Source organism: Protomyctophum bolini (genome assembly GCF_963924005.1).
Source record: "Protomyctophum bolini genome assembly, chromosome: 8".
In the NCBI taxonomy this organism is placed as follows: Eukaryota; Metazoa; Chordata; class Actinopteri; order Myctophiformes; family Myctophidae; genus Protomyctophum; species Protomyctophum bolini.
Window position 1 is genome coordinate 30,047,229 of NC_137869.1, and position 24,541 is coordinate 30,071,769.

The 24,541-nt window shown below is 40.6% G+C and overlaps 2 protein-coding genes across 2 annotated transcripts; one reads left to right on the forward strand and one right to left on the reverse strand.

The window, feature by feature from the left end:
- Nucleotides 1–587: 587 nt before the first annotated feature.
- LOC308319928 (MAU2 chromatid cohesion factor homolog) lies at nt 588–12,663 on the reverse strand. Its single transcript, XM_080770160.1, has 18 exons — nt 12,399–12,663; nt 11,990–12,073; nt 11,760–11,855; nt 10,727–10,821; nt 9,617–9,644; nt 9,242–9,397; nt 8,492–8,638; nt 7,300–7,390; nt 6,855–6,958; nt 6,535–6,612; nt 6,115–6,180; nt 5,938–6,021; nt 4,972–5,021; nt 3,510–3,587; nt 3,257–3,368; nt 2,636–2,726; nt 2,325–2,452; nt 588–1,873 (listed from the first exon to the last, which is right to left on the reverse strand). The coding sequence occupies exons 1-18, from the start codon at nt 12,630–12,632 to the stop codon at nt 1,799–1,801; spliced, it is 1,797 nt and encodes a 598-aa protein (XP_080626286.1). The 5' UTR covers nt 12,633–12,663; the 3' UTR covers nt 588–1,798.
- A 578-nt stretch (nt 12,664–13,241) lies between these two features.
- On the forward strand, nt 13,242–19,386 carry LOC308319307 (mitochondrial coenzyme A transporter SLC25A42-like). Its single transcript, XM_080769315.1, has 8 exons — nt 13,242–13,557; nt 13,954–14,096; nt 15,820–15,925; nt 16,215–16,240; nt 16,476–16,642; nt 16,763–16,879; nt 17,582–17,733; nt 17,852–19,386. Exons 2-8 carry the CDS (start codon nt 13,998–14,000, stop codon nt 18,175–18,177), a joined length of 993 nt encoding a protein of 330 aa, XP_080625441.1. The 5' UTR covers nt 13,242–13,557; nt 13,954–13,997; the 3' UTR covers nt 18,178–19,386.
- The last annotated feature ends 5,155 nt before the right edge of the window (nt 19,387–24,541 follow it).

Here is a 24,541-nt window from a genome sequence, read left to right on the forward strand (position 1 = left end):
TCTCTAATTCAATCCCAATAGGATTAATGATTGAGCTGTGAACTTCTCCTTTGGTCCACCCATTCCTGGGACATGCGAGAGAAAAGTGTGGGTGTATAGGATTTTTCTCTAGATATCCATCACTAAATACAGGTGAAGTTCACCCGAACACCTGCCTGTAGAAAGAAACCAAATCACACCCATGTGAAGTGAGGGGCGCTCTTATCATCGTACATGATCATTAGTATCATTACGTACAATGCTCAAACACGATTACGTAAAATTCTCCATTCATTGTCAATGGGAATTTAATGTTTTTATTTATAGGACAAAGTTTGTGAACCTCAAAAAACAGGGATGTGGGCAGGGAAATAAACCTACCTTCTATGTCACTGAGCATGAAGGTACTGAAAGACCCACCCACCTCAGACATCAACATTATGAAAATTACAAAAATATAATTGTCTGGGTGAAATTCACCTGTGTTTAGTGCTTTAAGGGGAAAACATGCTTGTTTAATTACAAATGAATGTATTGATGCACAGAGATGTGTACATCACTGTTTTCTAGTATTTATTTTTAAACACTTGAGTCATCATGGTTCAACCATATGTTTTTTTTATTGAAATGAGGCAAATAACAAAACATATTAACAGAACGTTCACACATCAATGTGTAATTAAAATATATATATATATATTTATATATATATATATATAGGAAAATTGTTGAAACAATGTAAGTGATAACTGGAAGCTTAAACTGTGTCCTTACACTTACAGTGTGCCTTTATTACCAATCACTGAGTTTTAATTCTATATAGGATAGCTAAAAATACCTTTCACACTTTACTAAATTGACTTTATAAAATGTCACTGTACAATAAAGGTTTAGCAAGTCGCAAATCTATACATGTAAAGAAAGACATTTAACTATTTAAGACAAAGTTTTACAAAATAAAATTCACTTTTGTATCTGAAGATCGCTGTAAGCTCCAAAGCTCAAATGTGAATCTGTAAAACTGAATGTGTTGATAGGAAATAGGAATTAATATATTGTAGAACTCTAAAAAAATAATTATTCATGAGTTGAATGTGTATTTAAGGGGCACATTGGCTCTCTCACAGTGGCCACGATATAAAGAATATAAATATAGTTCATACATAGTATTAAGATGACTCAATAGAGACATCTTCTGGTTCCTTAAAGAACTGCACGTAATGTCCTTTTTTGTTTGTGTGAAAATAAAGTCATATTTCCAATATACCGAATTCATGCTGACCATGTGCAAGTAATTTTAGTAAGGGTGAAATTCTATAGCAAATTGGGTTATCAAAAATTGTATAGGGCAGTCAACTTCAGTAACATCCATGCATGATGAAAAAACTGCATTCATACAAAGAAAAGCCAAAATGTAATGTAAAATATTTACCAACAGTTAAAAAAATAAGATGAATAAATTAATGATATAACAGCTATGATTTCTTCTACTCTCCATCAACAAAAGGAAAGAAACCCAGTCCAACTCAATTCTCAATATCTGACGCAAAGGACTGAAAGGAGTCCTTGAATGTGTTGTATGTCTCTCGCCATTCCAAATCGATCAATCAATTGTCTGCCTCAGCCCCTTCACAAAATAAGCATTAATTGACAACTGAGACGATGGAATAGATTAGAATAGAATAGAATAGTAGTGACAATTATTTTAGAATAATTCTGAAATGATCTGAAAGCCATCTTGAGATGAGGTTATTAGGCATCCATCTGTGTGGTGTTAAGGTACCAGGGCTAGAGTCATGCATGAGGCAGAAGTATCCCCTCATAGCAGGCTGGCGAGGCTGGTGGTAGGGCCATTCTGGGCTTGGAACTGGACAGGAGGAGGGCCGTCTGTCCACTGGAACACAGACAAAAACGCATTAAGACCTGAGGCCAATTCTCACAAATGTCTACTAAATCCTAACAGTTTTCATACTAGTGAATAGTGATCTAAAATATTTTGTTCCAGGGACCCCCAGAAGCAAAGATTTGAGTTAAAAAAATCTTTGCTTTAAAAAAATATTTATATTCAAAGATCTGTACAAATTGTCAGTTAAAAGACAGATCTACAAGCTTGTATTGTTGCAAAGTTACACACCAAGAGCTTGTATATGTTCTTTTTAATAGCATACAGTACACATTTTAAATGAATAAATGTAGCTTTTTAGCTCAAATCTAAAATGACATGGATGCTTTCTTTTTAAGAAAAGAGCAAGTGAAATTTTCAGCCAGTCAGTCAGTCTATCGAATGAAAAAAGGTAAAAAAGGTAAGCAATAACTATTAAAATGGAAGCCAGCCTTGTACATACACTGATAAGGTTGTGCTCTGGGAGGCTGCAGGCAGCGATGTGGTCTTGAAGCAGCTGCTGAGAGAAGTTCTGGTGCATCTGAGCTGCTTCATGAGCATCCATGTTGTTCCCCAGGGCTTCGTTCAAATCTGTGCAGACAAAGCATGGCTCAAAACTGTCATCATCTAAAGCCAATTTCTCTTGCTAGATTCAGTGGTGGAAAACAGGAATTTGTGGCAAAGAAATGCAAGTATATAAGTGTTACACAACTGAGAAATATATGAAATGTGTGCATTAGAAGTCCGTAAGAAAATAAGGGGTTAATGGTCCACCTTTCAGCAGTGCCGAGGACCACAGCTGGACGGACATGTCTGGTATTTTACTGGCCAGCTGCATAGCTGGAACAACCATGTTGTTGCTTTCCTGGATACAAGACAACATATCTTATCAGGGAGTAAAACTTGGTAGGGAACAGATGCAACTAGAAAAAGTGCCCCTCGGTCTCCACCAGGGCAGGTCAGGTTGTGGCCTCCTGGTGGCGCTATAATAGGCCAATGTGAAAAGGGTGGAATATATTCCTCAGCCTAGTATGAAAGTCTGTGAAAGATTTCACGTAAATTGCACGCTCCATTCATGATTTTTGGCTTTTTGTTCAAAACTTTGAAAGCCAATGTTAGCCAATTAGGATGAAATATGAAATATCGGACAGATCCATCTTGAACACATGACTATAGAGATAGTGTGTAACGATTTCCGGGATTTTTGGATAGAATCTGGAGGAGTAATATCAAAAAATGTGTTTTTCAAAAGTCAACAGAACAGTGTGAAGTCAACAGAATTGTTCTATAATAATTGTTTGACATTGTATCAATTTTGGTGCCAGAGGTCACCGGACATGTATAGCCGAGCCAATGAATGTAAAATGATGTGCAATGACGTGTATCTAGCCTTACTCTGTGGTTCCCCAGAACGTAGAAGATGTGACCCAACAGAACCAGAGAACAGGCAGTCAGTCTGTTTAGGTCCTCTGCATTGGACATCTTCAGTGTTTCTCTCAGGAATCGTCTGCAACATTCAGCATGTTTACATGTCTACAGTAAGTATTTATTGATTGCAGTTTTTAAAGGAGGATTTCATAATCTAATTCAGAGTTATATATTTTGTTTGCGTGAGAGGACCAATAATACAGATGTGGCGAGTTCATACTTGGCCTCATTGTAGCGTCCTTGGAAAAACGACAGGAGTCCTCTGATATAGAAGGCTGCAGCACGGAGACAGTGGGAGCTTGGATGGAAAACACAAGACAGGTTCAACTTGTATTGTACATTTCTTAATGTTGTTAACAAAGCATGCAGGATGGGCTGTCAACAAATAGCGTGCGTTATTTGTTGACACACACCAAGTAAAAAATAAGGTTTGAATAAAAAAATAATTTAAAATAATCTACGTCACTCATAGCGAGGCCCTGGGCCTCAGTAACCTTACTTAAACAGAAAATTAAAATATTGTAGCCACTAAAGTCTAGGATATACTGAGTCGGACTTAACTGTACTATAGATATTAGTTTGTTTATCATTTCAAGTTTCATATTAAGACAATATTGTTCCATGTTTATCACAGCACCGGACCAGCCCAGACTTTTCTCTAATTGAAAATTCTATACAGTAGGTAAGACATAAAATAGGAATCATTCATTTGATTTTGCGAGAGAGCATGTTTCTCAGTACAAACTACTGTGCATTGTGTGCAAGGACTCAATGGGTAAAGATAGGCCTGCTATAATGAAGTTTTATACAATATGTAAGAGATAATATCTGGCTAGGTGGCTAGGTGGAGTTTAACCTTGGTTATAGAGCGTCGCAGTCCCGCCCCCTTTCATGATGAAGCCAGGCCCAGGAAATAATTCCCAATGCATATTCCCCATAGACATTTCAAAAAGTATTTATTTAAAGACCTTTTAAGCGTCGTACGAAGCCAACTCGAGTCGTGACAAATCATGACACCGAAGAAAGAAGAAAAACAACAAAAAAAGTGTTGAAACCTGCCGTTTCTTTCTTCTAATTATTTGTTCGGCCCAAAACATTGTGTTTATTGTAATGATTTGTCACGACAACAGTTGGCTTTGTCCACGGCGTTTTTAAAATAAATACTTTTTGAAAAGTCTATGAGGAAAATTAACAGGGAATTCAAGAATATTCAAGCATTATTTTTTGGCCACTTTTAACAGGCCTCATGCATGGACGAATTATGTGGGCCCTGAGCCAAAATGTCCTCAAAGTCACACTTTGAACAAGTTTTGAACTGAGCAGATTGGACTTTCCATTCCAGAGATAATAAATGGCCAAAAACTTTTACACAGGACATATTCTCACTTGAATCGGTCCATGGCCTCATGCATGAACATGTATGCAGCCTCCATGCACCCAAGCATTTTAGACAATGTTGCATACTGTACAATAGTCTACATTGCTTGATAAATAAATGATAAATAAAGGAAAATCTGCTATGCACACTAACTGGTTGTGCCACCAGGTTGCCTTTTAGGTGTGGTGAATTAAAATGTTTAACGCATAGTCGCATACTCAAAACATGTCATAAAGGAAGAAAATGACACCCTGTCCCTGACAAATAAAATGTGCTCGACATGCCCTTATAAATTATTTTTTACCTGACTGGGAAGTTGTGGTCTGGGTTTATTCTCTCTAGGAGACTGTAGAGCTGGAGAACAAATAAGGGAAAATGTGCACCTTAAGTTAGATTAATAAAATATAGACACCATTTCCTTTGTGGGTAAATGCCAGAACACCCATATGCCCCATCACCCACACACACACTCACCACCATCCCATTCCCCATAAACACACCCTTCGCCTCACACATGCTGGAACATCACAGGAGCCATGTAGTTGTCAACCCCATCAAGTACAGGTTACAAGCCAACTTGATGTTTGAAGTTTGAAGTTTTACAATTCATGTACAAAATGGCCACCATATTCAACAATTCTCAAAGTTGTAATCCTAAATTTCTCATGAACATGAGTATACAACTATTGGCTCACTGTGGTGCTGCACAACTGTGATGTCTGTGAATCTACGGTGTGAGTTTACAGTGACAGCTACTGAGGTGACACAGAAATCCGCAATAGTTCCATGATAGGTTTTTTCTGTTGCTGAAAAATGAATGTTTTGTCGACATAACAGAAAGGTCTTTGATCACTCATTCATTGGTTTAAGGCCAAAATACATATCAGACTTGCTTTTAATGTGCTCTATACAAATAAACTTGCCATGCCTAGACCTTTAAAATGAATCAGTGCCTTGATAATGTAATTGACTAAAAATGAACGTGACACAGAGTTCACTCTTTATTACCTATATCAAGCAAGTTTCAAGCCTCTGCAAGATGATTTTCATACTGTACTGAAATGAATGGAAACCAATGGCTTCCTGGAAGGTAAGAAAAACATTCAAAATCTAAAGAGAAACTGATAATGTGCTTTGAAAACATTTTTTTGAAAACGTTTTACATAATATAAAATGTAACTGGAAGAACATTTAAGTGCATTTGCTATATGGTCCATTCACATGTTACTTAATTGTTTTACTTTGTAGGTGTGAATATCAGTAGACTAACCTCCTGATGTCGCGTTCCTTCTCTGATATAGACACTCGCCAAGTTGGTTACAATAAACGTCCAAAGTTCTTGGTGTGTCGTGAGCTGGAACACAAATACCAATTTATGAACATCAAAAATTTCCTAATGGAAATCCCTATCAGTTGAACAGACAGACCCAACAACACAATCACTCACCTGTAAAGCTGTAGTAAACTGTGCCTCTGCGTTGTCCATACAGTTTACAGAGATACAATACAGACCCTAGGAATTGGACAGAGTAAGACAAGACATGTCGTTTATGTTGATGATCTTTTTAGTACTTCTGTATTTTATTTCGATTCATACTGGAAATGACCAATTCATGTGTACCGAGACACTGCCTTATGGTGTGTATTCAAATGCATGCAACTGAGCACATGCACATACACTAGGGGTGTATTTTTAAATACAACACACAAGCACTTAGTACGTTTATTATAACGCTTTGATATTGATTATTTGCATTGCAAAACGATACGTTACAAAATCAATTTGATTGTTGAAATCAAAATCGGAACATGGAAGAGGATATGCTGTGCAATCTCTGCTAGCCTAGTGGTAGGTTTGAATACTCACTAGTAGAGTGTGAAGCTGGGAAGCATGGTTGGTGAATAAACGGGGAGACTGCTGGCACAACTGACACATTTGGGAGATCTAGAGATGAAGTAGACAAAAGGTCAGAGTTTTTTTCATGTGCTATTCCTGCATTTGTATCCTTTGTAACATGAGGGAAGAAAAGAGGTTTGGTTGAATTCGTAAAAATTCTCAGTACACATATAGGTCAATTTAGACTCTAAATTAAACCTAGGATTTTACTGCGTACAGGCTTCACACACACACTGAGATATGGCCATAATAACTTAAAAACAAAATGAAGATGGACAGTCGTAATATACCTCTTGTAATGCCGTAGCCTTGTGACCGGTGACTAGTCGACACATGATGATGTGCTCCAGTAGAATGACTTGGAAGGTCGACAGGATGGGGCTGCAATCCAACACTAGAACAGCAGGAATGTTGTGATCAAAGTGTATGGTGGTGTCAAATGAGATTTATTTCAGCTCTAAATCAACGTACAACCATCTTAACAGTTTGACTGCAGGATAAAAACATTGCAATTTTAATTTTAATTGGCGGAACGTGCAGTTTGTGTTAAAATGGTGTGATCGTTTGTAATAGTGTTGCAAAATATTCCGCAGTCCGTCATTACCTATCCCACTCTGTCCAAGGAAAACCCTGTATGTCTTAAAACGTATTAAAAACGGCAAATTAAACAATGAAAACATAACTCGTGAACGGGAGGGTCCATTGATAATGACAAACAAATTCAATGCAACTCACTTTTTAGTTTCTCAAGCTGCATGAGGGCCTTGTCTGTGTACTTCTGTGCCTTCTCCAAATAGCCAGCTTGCATTGAGTGCATGACTGTCACCTGTAGAACATTAAAATACATTTAGTAATGACAGCCATATGGCAGAGAACTGCCCAATGTATACAGTTATACACTGTCATATGATGGCGTTGCATGCAAAAAATAGAAGCTCTACAAGCTCACACAAGCCCTCGTGACGCAATCCGTCATGTCGTGAGTGACCTTAGTAGACAGTGACACCATCGTATGACAAAGCATATATCTATTCTACGTCCGAGCATAGACATGGTAACACCCCGCCTGCCTCCGATTGGCCTACCGACACTGCCCGTCTAGCCCCCATGGTCTCACCAGACTGTCCTCCGAGACGCGAGGTTACTCCGTGGTGGGAAACAATTCAGTAAGTACAAGAGAATGGCAGCTTGGCACATGTGACAGTACCTACCTTGTAACTTTCATTTTTGTAGAAGAGGCAAACTAATATTGTTTATGCCCTTTGCTTTGATTAAATGATTGAACATGTACGTTGTATGCTTTCATTTGAGTGTGTTCTAATTAAAGTGTTAGAGTTGATTATCGTGTATTAATCTAATTATAGTAAACTAATATTATACTAAAAAACATTTAGATCAATGGAAGAGACCTTTTTACAGTACAATGTTTCAAGTTTACACATGTATGTAAATAAACGGCAAAAAGAATATTAGTTTGCCTATTCTACAAAAATAAAAGTTACTGTTGCACGTGCCAAGCTGTCATTCTCTTGTATTATATTGTACTTTTATTAATTTCCCACAAAGGAGTAACCTCGCATCAGACTATCCAGCATATAGCTATCCACCTCGGAGGAAACTCTGGTAAGGCCGGCAGTCTGTCTATGGTGTTGGTAGGCCAATCAGAGGCAGGCGGGGCGTTACCATGTCTATGCTCGAACGTAGAATAGATATGACAAAGCATAATGCAGGCTTTCTTCTCCAAACCAATAATCCAACTCCTTTGCGAAGCAGTAAGTAAAGAAACAAAATCTATTATTTCTAGGCACGCCAGCCATGCACAATAGTAAATAGGGATTACCAAGCATACAAGGGCACACGTGCATAGGAAATTGGGATTACCAGGCAGGAATACACGGGCACACATGAATAGGAAAGTTCTGATTACCAAGTATACGAGGACACACATGTGCTCCTTAGGGAGCCAGTGGAAGAGGTCTGCTGGGTTGCTGGGCATGATTTCATCATCGTGCAGTGTAGAGATGGTCTGAATGCACTGCTGCAACTGCTTCAGACATGGCTTCACACTCTTCACCTGAGAACACACACAGGAAATTAATTTATCATAACACACCTTCTCCTGCACGGCCAATAGTGCTATAAGCCATAATGTTCAAATACAGTTATTGAATACGGAATGTAAACAAACATACATTTATACATTTACTAACTTAAATCTATTGTGATGACCTGTTGCATTGTATGTCAGTCTAATGTCCTTGTAAAGGTGCCACTGTAAGCTGTTTAAGTTAATTCCCTGTCCCTTTCAGTGCCAGGTATTAAGTATTTCACCCCTGCCGAGGTCTTTTCAGCTGTGTCATATTCAACACGCAAATCTTGGATTCTTGGTCATCGACTGTTTACATGGCGCTAGCATTCCACAGATGTCGCTTAGGACCGCGACCAACATTAATCAATATAAAACATTAAAAAGGTGGAGATCTCATGGCACTCAACGGTTGGCTTTGAAAAGATGGAGATCTCTGTCCATGGCACTCAATGTGGAGTACTTTACCTAAAAATGTAGATGTTTTTGTTGCATTCCTGAGCCAATAATTCGATGGCCGCGTGGCTAGTCAGTAGGAGACTCACTCAATTGAGACTCTGCTGTTCAAAATGTTGATATAGGCTTAATTACCTGTCCAGCATCCAGGTAGTGTGAGACCTGTAGGACTAAGAAGAAGACCCTCAGGGACTCCTTCTGGATTGGGTTTCCCTGCCAGTTGTCCACAATGGTTCCACACAACGTGAGCAGAGGGTGCACTTCACCTAGCTTCCTCTCCATCAGGAGCAGCTGAAAACAAGAACATAGCACTTTTATTATTTGTTAAAAGTGTTATCTTATAGTACTTATATTTATGTTATAGTACTGTGAGTAATGGAAATGTTTGTATTGCCATTGTGTTACACAAAACATGTAATGCACTATCCATGGGCATTCACTCTTAACAATACAACATTGATTGGCCTAACCATGCATGCTCAACACTACTTCACTTAGTAGGTTACTCACCATTCCTTTACTGAGGAGAAACAATGCCCTGTTGAAGCAGAAGAGACATTAGGAACTTTATACATGTAAAAATGTATTTTACTCCATTGCGGTCAGTTGCCATAACGGCCATTGCTCACAACGTGCAGCATTGATGCAGAAACACATGTATTTACTGTTTAGCAGTGGCTAAAATGTCAACGTGGACCTTATTTTCCTTTATTTTCTCAGACCAAACTCTAGGTTAAGGTTATAGTGCTGACATGCTCATACTACAAAGCTTTCACCAAAGCTACAGTAAACTACAAATACACAGTCAACTAAGAGAGCAATCATTTTAAATATTGAGATGTAGCATTGCAGAACAAACATGCTAGAAATGCCTTGACAATAACATGTTTATGGTGATTTATCATTTTCATTTAATTTCGTATAGAGGGTAATATGCGCAACCATAAAGTGAGTGCAAAGTGAGTTTAACGTTGTTTAATGCAATCAGATAAAACTTTTCCATTTGGATGTATGGGCTGTCAAGGCCAGAAAGTCGTTTTTTGACACTCAGTAGGCGTTCCCGCATAACCTCCGGGTATGATGATGTCACGAGCATGCCCTCTATTGAAAATGAAAACAAGGCTAAACAACTTCTAATGTCTCCAGTGAATTACTATTAGAACTTGCGTTGTCACACCCCTCATGAGCAGACCTGTCGTTGATCCAGGCGACAACGCCTGCGTTAATCGATGCCCGTCTGAAAGTACCTTAATACATGATTGCATAATACATGATTGCATCAGAGCTAGAAGTGTGTGGTTACTTTTCCCATAGACATATAAACGTAGACGCCTCTTCTGGCTCTGGGCCGTCTGTATCAACGGGATGCGTGATGGCATTGGCAAGCTTTCCCGAGATTCCTTGCGAAGCATATAGCGGAAGCAAAACAGAAGAACGGTAGGCCAATCAGAGGCGTGTGCCTTCAAGATCCGCTTGACCTCCTCCTCCCGTTGGAGACAGGTCGCTCCAACGAACTGCAGCGACCATAATATGCATCTATATTTTTTTATATCTATGACTTTTCCTGTGGTACTAACTAGAGGAAAGGCCAGGTCACCAATCAGTAGGAATGAAAATCACCTGGTGTATTCTGAGCCCACCACTCTGGCATACTCCGCTCCAACACCAAGCAGGTCACAGGCTGATACCAGATCTTTCTCCAGTGTATGAAGTTGCTGTAATAGACATGGAGGATATGGATTCAAATAATGATGATAGTTCTGCTCTTTGGTCTTTAGACTCTTAACTTTAAAATCTCCCAAACATTAAGTGAGACCTTGTTGACAAGAACATAAATTAATTTAGTGTCCACTAAAGTTTAGAGGATTGTGCTCAATGCCCATGCAGTGCATTGGTTAGCCCCTCTCGGACACCCCGGTTGAGCTCTTTTCATCGCTAACCTGTGGGGTCCCTTGCCATCAGTTGAAATCCTTATGGAAATTATGGAATACAGACGAACATAACGTTGTCAACGTCTGTGCTGCGGTTTCCTCATGCGGGTCACTGTTTTTGAAATAACCTATTCCTTCCTTCCTTGACTTCCTTATTGACATCCCATTGTGCTGGCTAGCTAGTGGCTAGCTGCCGTCCCTACGTCCCTGCCTCTGATCTGCTCTGTCGAGCTAGCCACTAGCTACTAGCCAGCTAGGCGGTACAATGGGATGTCAATAAGGAAGTCAAGGAAGAGAGAATTTCAGACCGGCCAAAACGGTCAAACACAGATTAAAAACACAAAATTCACAGCCGTTTCCGTTGTCTCCTATAGCTCTTATATGCTTATTTTGGACCATAGGACCCGCATCAGGTAACCGCAGAAAAGACATTTCCGAAGTTATTTATGTCTGTGTACCATGTAGCCATATTGGTCCTGGGACAGGACCCTATGGGGTAAAGTTATCCAAATGTCAGAAACTTTACGTACCATTGGGTTCTGACTCGCGGGGCTATGCATTGGTACACACAACCCTTATTGAATAAATCAGTTCTCCAGAAAAGGATATGTGCTATTTGCAAGAATTCTGGGAAGTGAAACACTAACATATTTGTTGATTGCCTCATGAAGGTAGAAGGACTAATGCTCAGTCACTTCTATGCCATTATTTTGTTTCCATACCGCTAACTGGAACAGCAGCCTGCAGTGCCAATAAGGTGTTTGTTGTGATATTTGTATGGCCTTGCGCAGAAGAGGCTTTGCAGAATCCACAAGATTCTGAAAATGAACAAACATTAAATTAAATATGAATCAATCAGTATGTGTAGAAGAAAACAAAGTAAAAATGAACTACCCCTTCATCAAGAGTGTTTAGGGGAGGCTATGTGTGCAATATTTGCAGACTGGTTTACCTGTTGACAAAAGAGTTCTGATAGGATACTGGCAGCCTCAAATTTGACATCCTCAAACTGTGGGAGTTGTTGTGATATGAACCACTGCAAAACAGACACATAAGTTGCATTATGTTATTGTGCAAACACAAAGGCATTCCTTTTATAGTTCTGTCAGCACAACTTTTTCCACTGTAACTACTTTAACCATTACGCTATAATGTTAGTTGAACAGCAAAAGTGAGAGCCAGTATTTTTTTGCAAACCGCTCTACAAATAAGCTAGCTGACTGTGTTTTGCATCGAGATTCTCTCTAAAATAGAGGACAGTAAATGTTTTTATTTTATTTTATTTTATTTTATTTATTATTATGTACGTCCCCCCCCGGGCCCCCTCCCATCCTCGCTATTTTCCAGAGTGGCTCCCTCACCGCTTTTTCCAGGTGGCTCCTCGCCAGCTCGCTGTTCTTGGTGTGATGGTAGAGAACCGAGCCCAGCTGAAGGTGCGTTCTGGCCTCGATCCTCTGCGGGGGTTTGAACTGGAACACGGCCTGCAGACAGTGGACACACAGTCGGATCTTGGGTGGACTGGACGTTCGGAAGTGCTCTGCAAAACCGAGAAGGGCGAGGTACCAAGGCTCAGGGGCCTCAACATTGGACGCCATTTTCCCCCCGATATAACAACAACAAGTTTTCAGTGCTTCCAGGCCAGGGTTGCCAGACTCTGTACATACAACCCCCAACAGAGGTGTCTCATTTCTATTTATTTTTTAAAAACTGTCTTAACCCTACATTGTTTTATTAGAATTTGTATGTAATTGTATTATTTTACTTGTAAACGTTTTTTAATATAATTTTGTTCCCCCTGTTTTTGAATTTGTTTCAAAAAGAGTGCATCATCTCTTCATCTTGAAGGGATATAAGGATACAAGCAGTGCACATGACTAGGACTAGGGTTTTTGAGAAACTGTAGGTAGCGCTGTACATTGAACAAAGTACAAACAAATACCGGTACTTTGACAGTCAGCATCGATAACATGTACCAATTCACTTGCAAGAACTGAGAGGTTGAAGGTAAATAACTTGCTTTGTGCTTTCATCGCCAGACGCCAACCACAATCTGGCAACCCAGTACTGTAGTTGTCCACGCGATAGTTCATAACAACTACATTTATTGTTCCTGGGTGTTGTAGTCCAAAATAGAGGCGTACGCGCTGTCGTGCTCCTCGTTCTGATGATAAGCCATTGAAAGGCAAAACAAGCTGGAGCTGGCGAGCTGGACCGGTGCGCAAAGGAAAAACCACCCAGTACTGTACACCGCGAAGATTTGTGTGTGTGGAGTGCACTGGGCGTCTACATTTAGGTCACCTTCCCCGTCGCAGCGCACTACTAACATCAACGTCATTTTCAATCACCGTCCTTCAGAGAAACGTCCGAAAAGAAAACGTCAACAACACAGCGTGTTGCAAGATAACAGAGAATTGACAAGCCTCCAGAAAGCAAACAACTTATGCAAGAGAAAGAGACTGCTGTTGAATGACCAACGGCTGCAAGATTGTAAACAAGGTTGTTCAATCACGGAGAGTATAGGTAAGGATCGTCAAGACAACAAAGAAACTAGCACTTGACTACCGGGTCTGACTGTTTATTTTATAGTGATACTAGAAGGCCTCTTGTGCGATTATCCTTTCTATGCTGCGCAGTGATTTATCTGCTGAATTAATTACCAGTTACCACCCACAGCCAATTTGAATGAGTGCGTTTTTAAGTTGGATACCCAGTTGGATTATCTGTCCTGTTTGTCAACTCAACGCTTTTCTTTACGGGCGACAGAACTATGCAGACCTTGCCGAGCTAACAATGGTGTCCTAGCCTGTAATGTGATACCATGTTTACAAGACAGGCTGCCACTAGGGAAATGGTTTGTTGAAACATTCTCTCTTCATTATTAGTTTGTTCTGTTCTATTCTATTCTATTTTGTGTAGTGGTTCGCTGGGTGTGTTGTGTTTGACTGAAGTCAAGGGCACATATGGCCCCCCGTGTGCAGGAGCACCAGAGAGAAATCAGAGAATTACCAGTACCTCCAGCCACAGTGCTGTCTCTGCCACCCTCCAGTCCAGCAGCAAAAGTGAGTATATTTCTTCTCTGAACGCACAAATATTCCACAGTCCACACTATATGTTAATTTATAGAGTTATTGGTACAAGTCACTATGATTTGTATTGCCAGTTATTGTTTGCAAATGTATATAAAGACAAGCCTAGATGGACAGAAAGAAGCCTTCCATAGATACATATTATTATAGTATTGCACATGCTGAAAGTATACACAGAGGCGTAGTAGCTTGCTGTCGGGCAGGATCTGCATAAGACTTTTCTGTCCAACCAACAATATAATAAGAACAGTTCTGGACATACAAGGTTGCCGTCCTACTCCTAAAACAATATGTGCTTTGACTTGGTCATTAGATTATTATTGGAACTGTCCCTCTGTAGCCTACTGTACTTATAATGTGCACCAACAATTTGTGGAGAAACAGGCAGCTTTGGTTAAAGCAGATTAGAAGGTTTTCTCAAGCACAATAGGGTCAAAAAAGGTGACCGTTAGGACGGGGTGAATGTGAATGACCGCAGCTAGCAACTCTAGAATAATTCACAACTAATGACATCTACCGTAACTAATAATCATGATGAGTAAATCTAAAAGTTGCATAAAGGGCAGCAATAGCCTTGAGATTAGATTCAGTACATACAGCTTGGTGTCGTTAGATTGTTGGATGTCACAGCCTGTTTGTTTTGGGGGATGGGATGGTCATCTTGCCTTGTTGTGTGCCTTCTACTTCTCTCGCACTTAACCCAGCATCCGCTGCTGATGTGCATAATGCTCCACTACTGTATTGGGCAGTTAACTCAATTTGTATTTGTGAGAATATGGCACACTGTACCTCTACTGACACAGATCAATAACACAATAAGCTACATTACAGTATGTGCATGAATAACAAAAATATAGAAATAAATATACAATCCTAAATCCCTGCAGTCTTGGCAGATGTGGAAGAAAACAAAAAAATGCCAGTCATTACTTCCGGCTGTGGTCATGCAAATGCGCAAGCTGTCCTGACCTGAATAACGATAGTTGCGAAACACCATGTTTTTAAAATGTGTGTCAATCTCTTTTATCATATTATGGGCCTGTTTATTGGGTCCAACTGGCATAAGCCCTTTAGGAAGAAGCTTTGAGTGGGACCTGTGTCATGACTCATGATGTGTCACACACACAGGGGTGACTGTAATGATCTATTAACGTGGTTTGTAACTATCAATCATTTAGCTTTATTCTTTATTCGGATCCCAATTAGCTTCCGCTGCCACGGTCGCTAGTCTTCCTTGGGTCCACATAAAACATCACAACATAAAAACAACATACAAAATATACATACAAACAACAACTGATACTTCAGTCTAAATCTAAATTGCAATTACATAAAAATGCCAAAGATATAAAGATCATATAGGTTAAATATAAGCTCTGGAATGTTGGAACCCCTTGAAGGTCCCCTGCGGGTCCCTGGAGCCGAACATTAAGAACAAGTGGTGTACAAATTATGCTGCCCTATAATGAGAAACTTTGGAACTGGCTTTGTACCATAAATTGACAGAAGAGCTAATTAATGCTTTTTATTTATATCGTATTTATTTATATCTGTTTATTTTTTATTTTTTAAACTAGCAATGCTAGCTTAGGGGTAAAATTAGGCTTGTAGTCATCACTTGTCGGGCCCATGAAATGTTCCTAAGTATAGTAATACAATATGTATCTGTCCTTGTGCCTTGTGTACGTACAAACAGGACTTTACACAAACAGTGTTGGACACATTGCTGTGTGGTGCATTTGCCGGAGCTGTGGCCAAAACCGTCATTGCTCCCCTGGATCGAACCAAGATCATCTTCCAAGGCAAGCACATGTCACTTGAACAGCACATTTCCCCAACATAGAACCTGGAGACTGCAAATACGATGTGTGTGAATTACATTCTAGATGTAGCATTCTGTAATTGTTGAAACTGTTTTTGACTTAACTAAAACTGACTCGTATACAGTCCTTCCAGAATGTATAATAGGTGGAGTTTGCACTCACTAGTCACTACTGTGATTGTTTTTGAGTACTTGCTAATCCTCTTAGTAGATGTTTAGGCTTAATGGAAAGTACATGGTTTAACACTTTCTCTTTTGTTCTGTCACAGTGTCCTCAAAGAGGTACTCTGCTAAGGTGAGTTTAGATCTAATCATTTATTCATATAAATACATCATTTAATCCTAATGTACTAACTGACAGTACATAATTTCAATGGCAAGGAGTCAGCCTTGTTTTCCCTCTGATCATTGTATACCAACCCCCATCCCATTTGATTATTTTGGCCATTTTATGCATATATTTTGATCATGTCCATGAAAGCTAAGTCACACCTTCCACTCCCCCCTTTCCCCAACTTTATTGTACTTAGGAAGCATTCCGGCTCATCTACTGTTCATACATGAAAGATGGGCTCCTCAGTCTATGGAGGGGCAACTCTGCCACCATGGTGCGGGTCATGCCCTACGCTGGCATCCAGTTCTGCTCCCATGAAGAGTATAAAAAGCTTCTGGGGAGCTACTATGGCTTTCAAGGAAAGTGAGTGTTGATATTAATAATAGTAACTGCAAAATCACTCTGTGCTATGGTGTGTGTGTGTTATTATTAGCGTATCAAGGGCACATGTTGTTTACATGCTGATCTGTGTGCCCATTCCAGAACACTGCCACCTTTCCCCCGCTTCCTGGCAGGATCGCTAGCTGGCACCACAGCTGCAATGCTAACGTACCCTTTGGACATGGTGCGAGCCAGGATGGCAGTCACTGCCAGAGAAATGTAGGCACTCAACCACTGTTACTTTCCCAGAAACTGCGACCTTTGTGTGGAATAATACTACCGAACAAAGTAAAATCTGTGCTAGTTTATTCATTTGCATATTGCAGGTCCATTTGACCAAATGGACTTATGGATCAATTTGGTTACATTTTAACACTGAATTATTTGAACAGTGAGGATTTTACTGTGTAGCCTACTGTTGGTGTAGAAGGTGATAAGAACACAAAGTCACAATCTGATCAAACAATCATTTAAATAGATTTAAAGAAAGACATGAGTGTGTCACCAGAGATAAAAAATGAATTGATTGTATGTCATCGTGACGCCAATACCCATGATTGAGGCTGTGACAGACGCACCTTGAGGCGTTACTGTATGTGGCGATCAGATAAATTAACAGAACTGGTCTGTTGACAATCCAATCTTTCTCACTGATGAGATGCCAATCAAACAGAAGCCCTACTGTGTCCACCCAAGCTGAAGGTAAAGAAAGAGCTCCTGGGTGAGATGTTGGGAGAAGGATGTCGTTGAAACTTCATTCTCAGCATGGGCCTCTCCAGTTGTCATCCATAGACTTTAATTGATCTAATTAACACTTACATTTATCACGACCAGTAAAGATACAAATCCAGGGCATGTAATTTACCTACACTATAACTACAGCAACTTTGGTTTTGTTCTAAATAATGTATTTCCCCACAGGTACTGTAATATCATGCATGTATTTGTGCGAATCTCCCAAGAAGAGGGTGTGAAGACACTTTACAGAGGCTTTACCCCCACCATCCTGGGAGTGATTCCATACGCAGGCATCACATTCTTCACCTACGAGACCATGAAAGAACTACACGCAGGTACATTTACATTCAGTGTCAGTCTCGTGAAGTGCCTTGAAATTTTGAGTTGTTACTCTAGTCTAAACACCCCAAACAGGAGATTACATTTCGTTGTCTGTCATTGTTTCTTTTCTAGACAGGACAAAGAGATCCCAACCATACCCACACGAGCGACTGGCCTTCGGCGCATGTGCCGGCCTGATTGGGCAGTCATCTTCTTACCCATTAGATGTGGTCCGCCGGCGTATGCAGACTGCCGGTGTCACTGGGTCATCCTATGGTACAATTCTGTCCACTATGTCTGAGATAGTGAGACAGGAGGGAGTAATACATGGACTCTACAAAGGCCTGACTATGAACTGGGTTAAGGGACCCATTGCCGTGGGGATCAGCTTCACTACGTTTGATCTCACACACCACCTACTGCACAAATTGCACCAGATGGGCTTCTTCACTCACTGAACCAGCAGAGGGTGCCAGAGGAACAGAAAACCCATTAGCCATTGTGTCTTATTGGTATCAGTGGAGGTTGAGTCATTCATAGAGGGATGGCCACTGCAGCGGTATTTTGCTGCACTCTGTTTCTACAGGATACATTGGACTGGGTATGCATGGACAGTGGGGTCAGAGGTCTGTATGTACACATAGACATACAGCTTCTGCAATGTGCATTAACACACAGCCGTCACACTTGTGTGTATGGATGGAAAAACAAGACTTTCAGACAGGGCTTCAGATTGGCAAATGTTCAAAGGCTCTAGACTTAAAACTAAGTTGTTTTGAAATAATGGTTCAATTACACTAATTCAATTCATGAACTGTAAATGAGTAAATGTGTGGATTCTGTGGAAGATGTCAGAAATGGTTCCATGATAGATCCAGGACGTTTTGTGTTGTGTTATCCACTTTAGCCGTACTTAATCGTACAATGTTGTTGCACAAAATTATTATTGAGATCGGCTATTTTCACTATTATTGTGTAGATCACCTACACAAGTACCCTCCTTTAGTTTTACTGTATGAGCAGCAGATCAAAACGTTTCAAGTGCATTTTATTGTTTCTACCGTTTCCCCCCTTTATATTGCTGCTTTTGGTCTATTGACCTCTTAGTTGACTCTTATATGTTATCATTGAATCACTAATCTGATATATCTTTCTGTGAGAAATGGTGATCATGCACTGCACTGCTCCCAATTGCTTTATTGTACAATGCACAAAGATAAATGAAGGAAAGTGTTTTAATTTTCCATTTGATCACGGTGCCAAGGAGGAATGAATTGGAATGATTGTAGGTCAGGAATCTTGCCAGCAGGGCTGTGGAGTTACTGTTGTACAATATTAATCCAATGTGTGTCTGTCGTATGTGTCCACTATTTGAGAAATTAATATCTAGGAGAGTTTGTATATATTAAGATGTTTTTTATTTCTTACTTGTAATGTTGTAGAGAGCATATCCATGATATTCATGATGTTTCTGCTTGCTGGCACTGTTCACCTGAAAATCCGGACATGCCAAAACTCTCACTTCAGCCAAGTATTAATCATGCTTTCATCTTTCAATGTAAACCTAAATATCAAAATTCAATATTTCAAATGAGATATCCATTTGCTTAGTGCCGCTTTAAGCAAAATCACAATTTACAGCAATAAATAAAGATGTTTTATCACTATCAACTGCATTAATTTGTCCACTTGAGGGAGCCATGTGATGGCAAAGCAGTAGGCTACATTTCACTTTTATATTAGGGCCCGGGGTCAGCACTTATGTACAATGTGTCAAGTTCTAGATTGTTTCTACACACCATTATGTTCTTATTTTGATCATAAGACCGAATTACTGAATGTGAATGTAAAGTTGGCTGATTGGTCAAAGCTTGTACTTTCCCCCACTCAATCAAGAGGAACAGCAATGTGCTGTAGACAGGTGCAAAACAATCATGCCTTAACGCAATTCACCATAAGCAGAAATGCTGTTATAACCCATGCAGTCCTGCACCATCTTTTTGTCCTTCCATAAAAAGGGACACGGGTGGACAGACAGAAACAAAAGGGACAGACCCAGACGGGTACAACAGGTAAGCCTCTCACAAAGGCCCCAATGGTCGGATCGGCAGTGCACCTTACTCCGAACCTACATTGTAATTTGTAAACTAAGTGTGTGTGTGTGTGTGTGTGTGTGTGTGTGTGTGTGTGTGTGTGACTAGGGTCCAGGCTGCATAATATAAAAGTGAAATGTACAGGGTGTCAGGGTCCAACATATAAAAGTGAAATGTGGTTAGGGTCCAAAATATAAAAGTGAAATGTGTGGAGCTCTGAACTTTATTTATATTTCACAAATCTGACAGTAGTGTAGCTGAGGGTTACTGAAGACAGTATGACACTGACCAGTGACAGTATGGTCTGAAAATAAAGCAACAAAAAACATACATGCTCTTAAAACATGACTAACACAGACTAAATGCCTAAATTGACAATTGTACACTGTATAGGCCTCGTGTGAAACACTCTGAACATGTCTCATGCTGAATTGGCCATAAAACTAATTAACTTAATTATATAAATACACCATAACAATATATGATATACTATATATTATTTAACAGAAAGGTACTGTAACTTGACAGAAGTCAAACATTACGACCGCACACATTGTTGGCAAACTTGGCTTAATGTGATTAGAAACTATCAAATAGAATGCAGATAATTAAACATAGCACACATAGCACACTATACTGACTTAACTAAACACATAATCACAAAACACCCACAAATACTGCTACTCACATATCAAGAATGACACACACTGCACAGGTCTTTACTGTTGGCCAAACTGAACTGAAATGAAGCTCTGTGGCACATCAAGCTGGAATCACTGGCTCTGATTGCAGTGTGCAAGCCTAAATTACTATTTGACCAATAAGGCCATACAGTCTGTTAAGGAGCTAGTCTTTGATCAGTTAACTTCAGAGTCAAATAACTGAGTGATCAGCACCCAAAACACCTGTGGCAATCAGGGCCTCTCCACTGTGTATGCGTGTGTGTGCTGCTTGTGTATGCTTGTGTGTGCTGTGCGTATGCTTGTGTGTGAGCACTGTCCAGGGCCTTTCTTACAAGTAGGCTAAACGTAATAAAAAATAACATGATCAACTGATACAGAAATGTGTCTGCTTAGTGTCAGACAGTAGATGGCAGCAGTGAGCAGCTGCTTGGGTCAAGCTCTCTGTGCAAGCAGACCCATTATGCAGGTTAGTTAGGTCCCCGAACACCCCATGCCCTGAACTTGACCTCTGACTGCTGTCTTCTCACTGTGGCAGTTTTACTGCCATTTCCTTCACATTCAATGAACTTTAGTTTCTATGCACTGTAATGACCATCATTAATAACTTTATAATTTTACAAATGTGTCGTTTATTTATTTTTTGTTTCATGTTTATTCATTGGTAAATGTTTATTCATTTATAATATATAGTTACACATATTTATATATATTGTTTTAGAAACATTATGATCTCATTTTGACATTGTAACAAAGTACATAAGAGAACAAAGGTTATTTTCTCATCCGGTTTCTGAATCCATGTCCGTTTCCGCACAAAAAAAATACTTACAGTGCACAACAGCAATGATCCATCATTTGTATACAAATGTAACAGTATATAAATGGTCTTTGTTACATCTGTGCATTCTGAGTTGTAATAGCCCACCCGGCACCCACCCACCATCATCACCAACCCCTCTTTGTCACTAGTGGTGGTGAAAGGCTCTGACTTACTGACTGATGGAAGAAGGATGGAGACACCCTGGCCTCTCTGCCTCCAACTGTCCCTCCGTCTCTCCTCCCCTCTGCCCTTGACCTTGACTATGAATTGTGGGATATAGCCTGGCTGCCACCCTACAGTGAGCAGCCACCCAGCCTGGGTATTGCGACAATCGAAACAATACCATTGGGCAGAGCGATAGCATGGGCGGAGGGCGGGGGCCTAGAAGGGGGAGGAGGAGGAGGAAGATGCTTCTTGAAGGCGCGGTTGCCATAGGTTACCTGGAATTGTGCCAAGAGCAGGGAGTAAGCCATTTGCATGTATTCAAATCTTGCATGAATAATTCACTTTGGAGTCCCTGCTGGAACAGCATGCAGACAATGGCCGTCCGCACACAGACACACAATCACACAAACAAATGTAGCCGTGTGCAAATACACACACGCCCGCACACACACACGCACGCACGTGTGTGCACGCACACACACACACACACACACACACACACACACACTAACACATAAGCAGACACAATTTAAATCCACACACACACACACACACACACACACACACACACACACACACACACACACACACACACACACACACACACACACACACACACACACACACACACACACACACTCACACACACAGACACACACTCACACTCACACTCACAACCATACACAATCTGCACCCGATCCATGTGTGAGAAAGGTGAAGGAGGTTGTGCTGGGAGGCACACAGGAATAATGACTTGAATCAGGAATGAATGTGATTTGGATGCGTTAAGACAGAAGATGCATGTCAACGTGATACAATTCGGCATGTGATAGTCCAAGGCTCCTCACAACACCCTGTCCCGGCTGGCTCAGGGTCCATTTTTCTCAAACACAATAGAACGCCACGTAACCAAGTTTGAGGGCTGCACGCTGTTCTTTGACTTTGGGCTGATATTGTACACGGTAAAATCCTTTGGGTACATTTTACACTCTCAGAGTTAAATGAACTCTGGGTATTATACTGTGTAGAAGAGCTTGCCACATAGCAGGCTGAACAAAGGAAAACACACACACACACACACACACACACACACACACACACACACACACACACACACACACACACACACACACACACACACACACACACAATGTATTATAGAATACAGTAGTGTGTATATGCTCTACACACACACACACAAACACACACACACACACACACACACACACACACACACACACACACACACACACACACACACACACACACACACACACACACACACACACACACACACACACCAAATCATACACATCATTCCGACCTGGCTCATAGTACCATAACAAAAAGGATGTAAGCACACGGTTTAGTTTACAAATGTATAAATAATGTATTTATTTACAGCATAAATTAACTCAAACATAACAAAGAATGGCATGGTGTGTTGAATAGAATACTGTCAGCATCATGTATGGATGTGTGGTAAATGTAATGTGGGCTGTTGAATGGTGCAAACAAACCAAGGGCTAAAGCGAGAGGACCAAATGCTGCCATCATGGAAAGAGAGAGATGGATTTGTATGTAAATATCTGTGCTGGATAGGATAGGACCCTGCTGCTGTCATCCTGATGACAAACATGTAAGCTCCAGCACCTGTATCTATGGCAGCTTTATGAATTCAATAGCATTAAAATGACCTGAAAGACATTATGGCTAACATAAACCGTCTCGTAAAGTCTTCCCAAAATTGCTGACAATAAAACTTCAAGCGTCACTGTAACTGGAGCACATGTCCATGCAGTCCTCAATGTTAATGTATCCATTTGTAACCGAGTATACCAATGTTAATTTTGTTGACTATATAAGACTAAGTCGACTAAGACTAAATAGGACTAAGACTAAATGGTGTGTTATTCAAAAGACTAAGACTAAATCAAAATATTGTGAAAGAATCAACACTGGAGTACTCGAATGCAGTGGTTGCCAAAGTGGGGTCCGGGGACCCCGAGGGGTCCTTGAGGGGACTCAATGCACGTGATCCCCAGCACACTTTAACCCGGCCTCTATACATTGGGTTCATAAAATTGCCAATCTACAAGCTCACAATGCAATAAACACATTGCGATGTGATGCGTTTGTGAGCTTGCAGATCTGCTATTTTCAAAAATATCTATAAAAAATAAAAGATTATCTTGTCTTGCCTGGCACAACACATTTTCAGATGGGGGTCGTGGCCAAAAACGTATTTGATCCAACATCTTTGACATGGAAAAGTTTGAGAACCACCGTTCTAATGTAACGGATCCATTAGGGTGTTTTGTACACTCAGTGTTTGATTAACACAGAGGACTCAGAGTTCACAGGGTGTGCATAAATGCTGATATTTACAGGAGCCTGGGACGTCATCCTCTGTCTCCCCTCCAATCCCATTCTCCCAAAGCTCAGTCTTGTTAATTTTTATAAGATCCACCGTATTGCCACTTATCAGCTGGCAGCGTAGTATAAAAGCTCTGGGGTCAGTGCATTACGGAGTTGCTGGGCCCCTCTCTTCCATTAGAGGGAGTGTTCAAGCTGCACTGGGCTTCACTCAATCAAACACAGGCTCCTAACAGCAGCTTCAAGCGCAGATGAGGGCGTGTGGGCACACACGCACGCACGCACGTGCGCGCGCACACAGACACACAGACACACACACACACACACAGTCACACACACACACACACACACACACACACACACACACACACACACACACAAACTCTCTCACTCCCTGGTTGTGAAACTATACTACAGCACATAAATCTGAGCACATAAATCTGGGCATGTACACGTCTGCAAATGCCTGCATTTGCAAGCACGCACGCACTCACACACACACACACACACACACACACACACACACGCACACACACACACACACACACACACACACTCATGCACGCTCGCTCGCACGCACGCACACATACAGTCACACACAGTCTTATAGCCCCATACTTCACTCATTCAAGCCTAGGGGTAAAACATTCATTTGCATAGAGTGTAAGCATTAAAAAAAGAGAGA

Bases quoted from the DNA above. Each gene is read 5' to 3' on its own strand.
- LOC308319307 (XM_080769315.1), top strand. From the start codon at position 13,998: ATGGCCCCCCGTGTGCAGGAGCACCAGAGAGAAATCAGAGAATTACCA. The intron at 14,097-15,819 runs GTGAGTATATTT...ACGTACAAACAG, and splicing joins CCTCCAGTCCAGCAGCAAAA to GACTTTACACAAACAGTGTT. The intron at 16,643-16,762 runs GTGAGTGTTGAT...TGCCCATTCCAG, and splicing joins TACTATGGCTTTCAAGGAAA to AACACTGCCACCTTTCCCCC.
- LOC308319928 (XM_080770160.1), bottom strand. From the start codon at position 12,632: ATGGCGTCCAATGTTGAGGCCCCTGAGCCTTGGTACCTCGCCCTTCTC. The intron at 11,856-11,989 runs GTAAACCAGTCT...GTTCATTTTCAG, and splicing joins CAGAACTCTTTTGTCAACAG to AATCTTGTGGATTCTGCAAA. The intron at 10,822-11,759 runs GTATGGAAACAA...TGTCTATTACAG, and splicing joins GGCTGCTGTTCCAGTTAGCG to CAACTTCATACACTGGAGAA.